This window comes from Chelmon rostratus, chromosome 2, assembly GCF_017976325.1.
Source record: "Chelmon rostratus isolate fCheRos1 chromosome 2, fCheRos1.pri, whole genome shotgun sequence".
NCBI classification, from domain to species: domain Eukaryota; kingdom Metazoa; phylum Chordata; class Actinopteri; order Chaetodontiformes; family Chaetodontidae; genus Chelmon; species Chelmon rostratus.
In genome coordinates, this window is record NC_055659.1 from 30,304,389 (window position 1) to 30,316,631 (window position 12,243).

The following is a 12,243-nucleotide window of genomic DNA, read 5'->3' on the forward strand; positions in this document are numbered from 1 at the left end:
GATGTAGAGGAATCGTACCAACAGTCACGGGCACAGTGAGCCGAAAGGGGCTGACAGGCTCTTCTGTGATTTGTGACAACCATACCGTTACATCATGGCGGATGCAACAACCCCTCTCCACAAAATGCTCGAAACCCTAAAACTTGATCTGAACTGATTCCAGTTGTAGAACTGAAAACCACTTCTCCCCCCTCATTCTCACCTTTTTGACTTTAGTGTTGCGCAATGTGAAGCAGCGAATAGTATAGCAGGCATGAACTTTAGTGCTTTTCAGCGTGACTACCATGTTGCCGTACTCTTCACAGTTCTCTGTTGGCCAGTACTGGTCACATTTTCTCTGTAGAACAAACATACACATCAACCAGATTCACATTAGTGTCAACAAATTGTGAAGGTTGAAAGGCGTGTCAGTTTTATGAGTATGTGCTGAACCAGGAAACTGGTGAGGTATTTTCTCCAGGGCTAAACACGTTCAGAGGGGTACCAAATGAGATTAAGTAAAAGAAATAAATTTGGCGACCCACTTCAGAGGGCTGTCATGCAACTGCTTTTCTACACTTACTGTGGATGCTTACCAAGAATGGGATAAAAGTCTTTGAAAAACATGTGATCATGTTGTGCCATGGCACATTATATACCTCCAGGGGAACGACGAGTACTATCATAAGTATAATGCTCTCCATCACATTATGAGAATCATCTAATGGTTACTAAGGGTGAAACTCAATGCAAGTTACGTTTGATAAATGTTTAACACAGCTTCCATACAGAGGCAAACCGCCCATTAACCTTGGACAGTTGTGTGGGGCACTGGCATCCGTAGATCTGCTGTAGCACCAGAATATTACAGGCCCACAGACCTGTCTGACAGTGGACAGTTTGACTTGCCATAGCAGGAAACGCACTGGTGGAACTAATTAATGATGGCTTGGCCATGCCAGTGAGCCAGCATGCACAGTACCAGGGCCCTGGAATTGGCTCATCTTAATTAAATTTAGCCATTCCTTATTTTGTTAGCATCGCTGTGTTTAACCAATCAAAGTGTCTGCTGTGAGAAACAGCAATTGCTGTTTCTGTCATTGCATGACAACCCTGTTATATTAAGAGTTACTTAATAAGGGTTTCTATTTTTCTGGTCATTGAGTGTATATTACTGGGTATTTGAGTTGACATCCAAAAATCTACACTGAGCTTGTGTGTGTCAAAACATACCCGGCCTTTCTCCACTAAGTTGGTAATCATGACAATGATGCCAGTATTTTGCTCCCACACCATCCTCCAAAAGTCCTCAAAAGTAGACTTGAGAGGTCCCTGGGCTGCGATGTAGGCTTTAGGCTTATTATAACCCTAAAGGAAGAATGACGGAAAAAACATGATTAGTTTGGTAATTAGTCGCATATAGAAATGATAGCATTTTTCTAAAATTTGAGAAAATATCTCCAGATTCTTGTGGTTGTTGTGATTTTTTAGATGCTTTGTATTTGTTGTTGCAGTCATTATATCCTAAATGATTCTCCTTATCATACAAACACACAGCAGAGATGAGTACTTGAGATGTCCCAGTGGAAGCACTCACATCCACATAGTTGGCATTGATGTAGTCAGTGTGTTTGGAGTCCTTCCCAGCCAGCGGCCTCAGCTTCACCCTGCTATGGTCATCTGAGGAGGAAAGACAGAGCAGCGAAACAGTGAGGGTGTTTGTGTGACTGAAACCACGGCAAGAGCTAACCTTACCTCTACCCCTGACACAGTGCTGTCCATGTACTGTTATTGTCTTTACGCCCTGCCAAGGCGCCTGCTCCCAAACAGGAAGCACATTAACCTTTGAGGTTGAAACAATGGTCAGGCTGGGTTATGTAGCTTTTTACAGACAGCTAAACAGCATGGCACCTGCCCTTTGCTTCCAGCATGCACTCTGATAAACACAAAACTGAGCAGCTTTGAACCACAGTCAACAGTTGTATGAGACGTGTGAAATACTTGTTACAGATTTATGTAGTCATGCACGAAGCCTGTGTGTGGTGTATTAGCACAAAGTTTGGGGTATGTTTTTGCTAAAATCAGACAGATATATTACATATTCTGCACTTTATTATTTAGAGGACTGGCACAAATAGTAACAGCTACAGAAGAGGGTATGCACTATGGTGTGCTATGAAGAGTATACTCACAGGCCACTATGTTGATGTATCTGTTCTTGTGCTTGTTGTCAGGGTGATTGGAGTGCTCTGATGTGATCTTCATATCGACAGTGCACCGCTGAACCTCCTGGGGAAGGATGCACACACACAGACCCAGCCCTCTGTCAGTCTGATATGTCTGTATATATTTTATGGTAAGGTATCTTGAAAATGACACAATTGGCCATTCAGTGTTTTTACCGTTGAAAGTTTTTGGTGTCTCCAATTCACTTTCCTTGGCTGTCACAACCTTTTGGTCTACGTCTCTCGAAAGAAAGCTGCTGTCCCAATTCTACCTGTTGCCAACTCCCTCATTCTCTCTCCTTCTCTTTCTCATTCTTCCTCTTTGGCAATACCAAAGGTTCCTTTCTTCATAGCTTGTGCTTTAATAAACTACATTCCTTTTTTGGCATAATCATTTATTTTCTTGACCTGAGGGCATGGTACAACATGTCGGAAAGTAACAGCCACAGTGAAATGACAAGTTCTTGAGTTATGGGCAAATTTAGAGTGAAACTCTACGACCTTTTCCGCATATTTTTTTTCAGAATTATTCTCCTATGTGGATACTGTCTTATGGCCATTGCTTACAGCCCTAAAAATGACAGAGAGTAATTCTGGGCTTAGCAGCCTGTGGATATATGTCCGTGTTTAATGTCGAGTCCCTGCCAAGCAAACAGCTGTTGGCTGCTAGCTAAGCATAGCCAACAGGGAGGGCAGGCGCTGGATTTGGCTCTGACCCCTCGGTCTCATTTCCTCTGGAGCTTTACAGGCCAACTGCCTTGTTTTAGCACTATTACACATGGATTCATCATACTAATTGAGATGGAGGTTTATTTTGGGCATAGTGCGCTCCATGGTGAGTGTGTGTGAGGAGATCAGGTTGCATGTATGATGGGAAGGAAGGATTTGACTTGAGATGATGTCATACAGGCCAGTGATGTGATTAGCAGATGGTACATGGACTGGCACAAATACACACACATGTGCAGACACTCTCAATCTCACCCACATGCAGAACACACTGATATCTGCATGTACACACAGACACATCATATTTCTGTTGCCATCTTAAAACATGAGGGATGGTTGATACCAATTTCCATCTTCTGTGATAGTGAATTAATGTAACTTGGGAACTGGAACACAGTTCTGTATGGTTTAGCGTCATGTACTTTTAGCCTGACGCAGTGGTGCAGTAGTATTTATCACGTGTTATCTGACCTAGCTTCATGAGCCTGCTCTCAGCCAGCTGGACTGTGCCTACTGTGTCAACACTGCAGGACTTTGGTAGGAAAGACTGAAAATGCATACAGTTGGGTGGCAATTGAAAGGAAAGCCCAACATCATATGTGTTTCCAAGAGAGCTTCAGTGCTCCAAGACATTGATTGCCCTTATTTCTGTTTTGATGATGGTGGCGGAGAGTGCTGTCTAACTCATTGCTTCAATCTTGTTGGTCCAGTTGCGTTTTTTACATCTGCATCTGATGGATAAGACTCTGCACAACCATAGAGAGGCTGCGCATCAAAAGCATGGATTGTATATGTATGGCTGGGAACCAAAACTTTTTTTCCCATTAACTACACACAGGTCCAGCTTTGTTCTGCTAAGTGTTTAAATGTTTGACTTAATCCACTTTGAGAGAAGGTGTTTGAGTATATTAAGACAAGTAACAAATACTAAAAAATGCAGTCATTATTTCCATTTTATCCTTCAAAATATTTCATTTTGCATGTTTGGGTGACTGGCTGGGATGGCCAGATTGCCACTTTTGTTCAGGTTCTTCCTTTCATTTGTCACACATGTTCATCTATGATAACTATAGGATGGGCTTAAACCAAACATGTTGAAAAGGATTCCTTTAGTTCCTGAGGTGATACTTTGCTTGTCGAGTTGACCAGTGCCATGTTACATTGTAGATGAGACTAGATGGTTAATACCCTCGGCCTCCCTCACTACACTCAGTTAAAGGAGGAGAAAGTGGGACAGCAGCGATGACGAGGATGTGGGAGGAGGATAATTTCATTTGAGAAGGGGCTCCCTTACTAAAGCACTTCTCATCAAGTCTAAACCGGGGCAAAGGGGACAGGGGGAGGGGGCACATTGCTAGTGTGTGAGGAGCTCTGTTTTCCCAATTAAGCAACTCGTTCAGGGGTCCAGCTCTGTTCATCCAGTTTTTCTCTGTCTATGAAGAGCATCGACCAGGAATGCAGAGTGATTGGAGGAAAAGCAGGAAACAAAGCAACAGGTGAAAACGAAAAACAGAAAAGAGCAAGATATTTTCAGGACAGCAATTGCAGAAGGAGCAATAGGCTGGTGTGATGAAGCATGCAAGGATTCTAACTAAACTAAATTTCCCATCAGCGAGCATTTTTGTCTTTATTATCTCTTACTCTCTCTGTTTTCAATATCTACTTGGTGTGGAAGTATATTTAGACAGAGTTTTCTTCCCCTTCAAGATTAGATATATAAGAGAACAAAAGGTATCTTTAAATGACTAGCTGCATTTGAGTTTTGTCAGTACATACTGATGTACTATTAACAGTATGCTAGTTTAGATCCTTAAAAAGCAGGATGATGTAATGGTGACAATGGACTGAGTCACGGTCTGTGGTAATAATCTATCTCATACATTCTTTCGTTTATTCATCATAGCCTGGTCCTCGGTGTCTGATAGTGACTGCATTCATCTGCAGGTGTGTAATATGAACTGAAGGACTGGTGTAATCAAAACAAAAAGAACAGGTAATGAAGAGATTAGACAATATACTGAGCTGTTTATCTTCTACTGATGGTATGTGATAGACTGTGAGAGATGCAGCATCATTTTTGGCTGCAACAGTGATATATACACACACAGCGACATATGTATACACACACACACACACACACACACATACACACATAAGGGTTTTGTGTATTTGTTTTTGTCAGTAAGATGTTTCACTTTAGTCAGCATCTGTGCTAGCTTGGTTTCAGTATTAGCAATTGTATTTCTTTGTGGAAATGGACAAAGGAAAGCGGTTTACCAACAAGAAAAGCTCATTTTATGAGGATTGTCACTCAGCAGGTGCAGCCACACTGTAAGAATCAGCGACTTTTAGAAGCTGCTTGAAACCGGAGATTCATCAAATCTGATAGGGGGGATTCCAGAGGGTTAGGACTAAAACAGCATAGGTACAAACACCTTTTGCTTTGCAGTTGGAGCGGGATGGATAAAAGACCGAGATTAGAGGATCAGAGTGGTGGAAAAGTGGAATATAGAATGAGCAGATCAGAAATGTAACTTGGGGCAAGGTCATGCAGACCTTATATGTAATCAGCAGGATCTTGCAGCCAGTGGAGGGAAGCAATAACAGGGCTAATCTGGGACCATTGCCTAGTCGTAGTTATAGCCTGGCAGCTGCATTTTGAACAAACTGTAAACAGTTTAGAACAGCTTGACTGAGAAACGTGTAGAGGGAATTTACAATAAACTAGAATGGAAAAATTAATTGTGAATTAATAGATTAAGATCTGTAGACAAGATCCATCTGATTTTTCTGAATATTACTCAGCAGAAGGAAACAGGACTGCCTTGTAACAAGCCTAGGAACATTTGTCCAAAGGTATAATAAAATAATAATTAAAAGAGATGATACTAAGACTCTTAGCAGTAGGAGCTGAGCTGACTGTGGCAGTGGAAGCAGAGGGCTGCTGGTTAGAGGTGAGGCCCATAGCTGCTGAGACGTCACCCACCAGCTCTGGGCAGATACCAGGGCAGAAGATTGATGGTTGCCCAGCTGGTGACTGACTGGAGAGAAGAGTCCATCCCCTTGACCAGTGTAGCTGAAGAGGTTTAGATGAGGTCATGACCCCTGCCACTCACGTTACCCAGGTTGTTACTCCAAGTTGCAGGGAGCGGAGCAGGCTTGGGACTTGGGTTTAAATGGTAAATGGTTTATATTTATACAGCGCTTTTCTAGTCACTGCAGGAAGGGTTCAGTGTGGAGAGATGTTTCGCTTTGGCAGAAGTAACCACCATGAAACCTCATTATGGCTGTTTGTCCACAAACAGCCAAAATGAGCTTTAGCTATTTTAGAGACTAGCTACCAATAGCAAGCAGGCTTAAAACAAACCTAGCCTCAGGTGAAAGAGGACTCACTTCTAGAAAACAACTGCGCCATGACTGAATTGAGCTATGGCGGTGTCGGTGCCAGATAGTATAGGCGTGTGGGCAAAGGTACCAGACCACAAGCATCAACAAAAGTTGGTAAATCCAATATAGAAGTCAAAACCCAGGCGAGACAAACAGAAGAAGCGATTTTGGGCAGCACTCTGGATGTGAATGACCAGGAATGGCTGGCCCTCAAAATGGAATTCCACCGGTATGTATCTGCTGTCACAGAGTCACGCAGGTGGCTTCTTCTTCTTCTAGTTTAACATCTGTTAGCAGCTAATCTCCCAACCCTCATCTTCAAGTATTCAGCAGTGTAATCCCAGATGTCCTCGGGGTGGATAAAGCTAAACAGGATGGTTTCCAGTTTGGCTCTTCTCAGGGAAGAAACACACTTTTGCCAGTGCATGGTACCACAATCATATTACCTATATCACTTTTGTGTAAGTTGTTCCTGAATTGTCTTCCAGCTTGTAGGTGGTTAAAAATATTGTTTTATTGTTAAAATAAATAATGCTGAGTAATAGATATATGAGAGAGTAGAATAAAACGTCCCCTGAGCTGTCGTAGTAGTCTTTCTTGTTTGATGTGATGTGTGGTGCTGATGAAACATCAACATGTGACAACATGTGACAATGTCACTTTGTTTAGCACTTAGTTAGGCCTCAGACTGTTTATGAATTGTAAGGTTTTATAGCGGGGTGAGACTACACGACTGAAGCATACTCTGCCATTCTTCTAAAGAACAGATACAACAAGACTTTCTACAAGACTTTATATCTTACCTCAAAATCTTCAGAGAATCCATGTTGGTTATTTGAATAGAGTTCAGAGACGTGTTTGATGAACTGCTTGACTGGAAAGGCCTCCATGTCATCTGCAGAGAAGAGACAAGACCAGGGTTAAACTGGCTTAATCAGGAACAGTAACACTACCATTGTTTCATCAAATCAGTTCATCCAACCATAGAACAGTCTAGGGTTACAGCAATAAGCATAACGTAACCTTGTCAAACCAGCCTACTTCTATAACTCACAGGGTCAGTTTTCATATCACATGTATGGCAGACCAGTCTGTCATGTATGTTACATCTTCACCATAATCACCAACACCATAATCTGATGTACAGTTAAGCTCGTGTCTCCCTCAGAGCCTCTCTCTCCTCCTGTGTGTCTGTGTGGTGTATTATTGCCTGAGTGAAGACAGGTGTACCTGAGCCCGAGCAGAGCCTCTCCATCTGGATCCTGTTCTATAAGACTTAGTTCTCACTGTGCTAGATCAGAGCACTTCATTGTTGCCTGTTCTCGTGATGCTGCAGTTCTGTGTACTCTGCTCTGGACCCTGTCTCCTGCTACTTTAGCTCATCTGCCCTGCCCCCCTGCCCCCCTGCCTTGGACTCCTGTTCAGCCCAGCAACTCCTTCTGCTCTGGACCTGCTCGGCTCTGCAACCCACTTGTTGGTCTCTCTGCTTGGCTTGGCCCTGGCTCATATCACATTCCCTTTGCACACAAATAAGTTACCTTCTACCTCATACCTGACTCTGTCTGTGTCTACACCTGGGTTCACTGTCTTAGTCCCCTAACAATGTAACTCACCTCTTAAAACCTCTAAATCATGTATGCAAGTATAAAGAGTTGCAGTAATCAGCAGTGTCTGCCGTGTGGCATATTTATCACCTCAAACTGTTTGCTAAACTTATTTTTGTGGTTTAAGAGAAATCGGATATTTCCAGAAAAAAATCCTTGCAAAGACCAATGACAGCCAGTGGCCAGAGCTGATGTGTGACTGAAGGACAAAACAGTCAATTACAAGGTCCAATTAGTAGCTTTTCTGGTGATTTCAAGTGTATCACATGTTCTTCCTCAGCACATGGAGTTCCCCAGTTGCAATGAAATTAAACATTCAAATGTCCCTTTCTGAGTTGAAAGTGAATTTTTGACCTTTGAAAAAGCAGTTGAGAATGTAAGCTCACCATGCGGCCCGCGACAGAGCTGCTTCTGTCTCTGTTTTTAGAATCCAACATGAGCAAGAAGTTCTTCACGTGCTCCAGTGGTAAAATGAACATCTACAATTCCATGACAGCTGAGCAACTGTTGATGAAGCCATGTGATTGGATGAAAAGCTCTAGAACAACTAACTGGATCTTGTGGTGAGACTGTTTTGTCAACTACTGTAAACTGTCAACTTTCAATTGTTGTACAGTCTACGAGAAATAACACTGCCTGCAAAAAAAAAAAAAAAAACAAACACAAAAAGTGACAAATGTTTGAACACAAGCAAGTTAAGTTAAAATAATGTGTATTCAGTGTTCTTTGTTAATTACCCTAGATACTGTCTTTGTTAGAAATCGATTAACCAAAATGTCAGGGGTTCAGTGCAAATGCTAACATGTGCAGTCATGGCTCTGTGTGGTGCTTTGAATAAATCCGTTCCCTAGAGATCCCTGCCAGGAATAATGCAAGCCCAGTAAAGTTTTGGTCCCTCTGCTTCACCTCAGAGGAGCAAGCAATTAAAAACACAAGGAAGCTTGCATAAGTCATATTTTGCTGTTGTGATGTTTTGTTGCTTGTGGGGGCTTTTAGCAAGATGGCCGAGGACCGGAGAGCATGTTTCATGAGATGGCAAACACTTGCGTACAAACATTTGCAAAGTGGTAGTCGTTCCTCAGACACTGACAGCATAAAGAGCTGAACTCGACCCAGATGATTGGAGCCTGTGCAGTGAAAAGGATGCAAAATCATTACATAACAGCTAAAACTCTCTCACAGCTTCCAACAGTTTAGTCCTCATCAAATATTAACAAGAGCATACACTAGCCTGCTCTCAATTTCTCTTGCTAGATGCTCATTTAGGAATGCAAATATGTCAAAATTATACGTGTGTAAGAAAACACAGCAGGCTGCTAAGTGTTAAACTGAGTCTCACAGAGTAATGGCTTGGCCTGCTTTGATATACATTACCGTAACTTAATCAATGGTATGTGCTGTATCCAATGCATGTATTCTTTTGCCACAGGATGCATACAGTATGCAGTAGTAAAACAGGAAAAATAACAGGTTTCCTCAAAAAGTAAAATCATCAGTAAACCTAACATCATCAACAAAACGCCCTGCAACCGCTGCAACTAACAGTTATTTTGCTTACCATTTAGGGCTCTGCCAATATATTGTATACCACAATGTTTCACATTGATTGATAAAATGCAAGATATCAACAATATTCATTGAGGTGAAAAAGGATTGCGATAAACAACAAAGTAAATCCTATTTGCCTCCCAAAACAAGATGTCTGAGCAGTGACATGAAATGAAATTCCTTCTCAAAGCTGGAGCATTCCATTAGTCTTTGGGCTTCAAACAGACACGTTCTCCAGCTGACAATACAGATGTTTGGTGTGACAAACAAACAGACTGATTTAAAAGCACGTTATTCCCGAGAGTCTCTCGATCTGGCTCCTCTCTGTGTTCATTCATCGAATCAGACAAGGTTAAACTCGGGTTAAAGGCAAATTTTCACTCAAGGTGAAAGTTTGTCAACTACAGTAAACATGTACTCAGAAGCTACGTGGACTCATTTGCATCTGTTTGTTTTTTTCCATTGACTTTTTATAGGTGCCACCTCTACTTAAATATTTTACAAAATAAACAGCTACATTCACCTCATTTGCTTTGAAATTTTGTTTTTTTGGCCAACTGAAGTGGTTTGGAGAGTGCCAGACACTGTCTTTTTGTCTTTCCTTCCCATGTGATTGTGGATTATTTTCACCTGTCCCTCAGTCAGTAGCTGTATTTCGTACGTCCTGATTTGGCCAATATGTGCCATGTAGTATGCAAACAAAAGCAAAATCTGATGTACGCCAAAAATACCTGGATGCCGTACTGATTCAGCAAACGTCTCCAGCATGCATTGGGCCAGTTTCTTTATACAGTTTTCTATGCTATTTCATCACTTAATTCACTTTTAACATTTTTTGTGGTGAGAACTCAACCGTGTAAATTTTGCAGGGGTTGATGATGAATCGAAAACGTGCTACAACTGTGGTTTACTATTATTAAAACCAGCAAAGCCTGGAATGGAATACTGCTGAATAAATACATTAAACAGTTTCATACTGCATACTGTAGTACACACTGCATACTGCGTTCATCGGTATTGGGTGGTTCCGAATACAGCCAGTGCGTTTTCACACACTTTCAGTTGGCAGGTTGTCAGCATGAATGCTTAAGAGTGTCTTGTTGGCTATCCTGCCTGTTTTATGCGTGTTACCCCCAGTCTCTTATTCGTTAAATTATTTGTACTTGTCCTGTGTTTTTGTGATATGGTGCTAGGTGGAATTTGTGGAATTTTTGGGTTGGGACAAGGGTTAAGGTTACGCAAGTAGATTATGGTTAGGGTAAGTCTCCAGAAACGAATTGAAGTCTATGCAATGTCCCCAGAAGTGAAGGAAACATGACTACGTGTGTGTGTGTGTGTGTGTGTGTGTGTGTGTGTGTGTTAAGTGGAAGGTTCTGTAGTAAGTGGCTGCTGCCTGCAGGTTTTAAATGCAGCAGAAGGTCTTAAAGAGGATTATGGGATGTGCGAGGCTCGACGTCTGAGCTTATTGAGAAAATTAACACAACTAACATATGGTCATACAGCACATCCCTGTCTGCTGCTGTGGACTCACTGTGGATACAGTGTGGCTGTCATGTGAGCAGGGGGCTTATTTCCTGATTTTTAGCCTTTAAACGTCTGTAAAGATACCTCAGTTTTCAAAAAACAAACATATCATACCACAGTGATGTGAAATTACTGGTTATTCCAAAGCAGGAGCTCGGTGAGCCAGTGTTCCTGTTGGGATGAAACAGAGGCTCAATGGCAGGCCCCCTTTTTTCTCTGTGCTGGGCTCTGCCATGCTGGACACACTGTCTCTGGTGTGAATGGAGGCCTTTGCACTCAGCCAAGGCCCTTTGTAAAGAGGCCCCACAAGCTTTTAATTGATTTGACGGGTTTGGATCCAAATCCCGGACCTGAGGACAAGAGCTGGAGCAGCTAGAGAGCAGTTGTCAAGCCCTGTAGAGGTTCTTATATATATATGTTTGTGTGTGTGTGTATGTTTATGTATGTTTGTATATAATATATATATACATACAGTATACATTGATGGTGACTGCAGAGTATGGTCGATCCCCAGCCGGACATATCAGAGAACAGACAGTGGACAAAGAGTGCATCCTTTTTGGAGATATAGTGGGGTGCATATTATTTATCATTGTATTCATTATTATGAATGATGAAGTATTAGGAAGTTATTAGGGTCAAATATGTTGTATTAAATTAACTCCAAGCCTGCATGCATGTAATCCACATTATATGTAACATTTTAAAAGTGAGTAGACCAACCAATACAGTACATTGACCTAACTCTACTCCCAAACACTAGTGAATCATGTTTCATCTGCTTAGACTAACACCGATACTTAAAGTATGTGGCTTTTTTATCCATGTGTCCAGAGCGAGTTTGAATTATTACTGCTAACCCAGGATGTTTGGTCACTGCAAGATGAGACAGTAAGGTCATCATGATGGCTTGTGACCTGGATCACTGTTGTAAGAATATGCCTGACCTGTGTAGGATTTCTTCAGCAGCGCTTCAGCAGAACCAAGAGATTGTTAATGTGCCATTCCTAAAAGATCAGAATCCTGGTCCAAATGCCATGACTGCCTGTCCCTGTCTTACAACTATAAAAGACGATTTTGGGCAGTTCTTTCCAGATACCAAAACAAAGACTGGTATTTTGTATTTAAGAAGATTAAAGTTCACCTGGAGGAGCCACTAGACAAGCCTTATTCACAGCTGACTGTTGGTGACCCTGGCTGAGTTTGAACACATGACTCCCTGATAGCAGGACATGGGACCTCCGCAA

At 41.9% G+C, this 12,243-nt stretch overlaps 1 protein-coding gene across 1 annotated transcript in view; it reads right to left on the reverse strand.

Annotated features, from left to right (window-relative positions):
• The window catches only part of ptprga (protein tyrosine phosphatase receptor type Ga), a 390,193-nt gene that overhangs the window by 14,765 nt on the left and 363,185 nt on the right, over positions 1-12,243 (reverse strand). The window contains exons 15-19 of the mRNA XM_041954744.1: positions 7,124-7,215; positions 2,172-2,268; positions 1,577-1,659; positions 1,213-1,347; positions 203-337 (exon numbers count right to left, since the gene is read on the reverse strand). Coding sequence (XP_041810678.1) covers positions 203-337; positions 1,213-1,347; positions 1,577-1,659; positions 2,172-2,268; positions 7,124-7,215 — 542 coding nt within the window. The remainder of the gene's footprint in view (positions 1-202; positions 338-1,212; positions 1,348-1,576; positions 1,660-2,171; positions 2,269-7,123; positions 7,216-12,243) is intronic.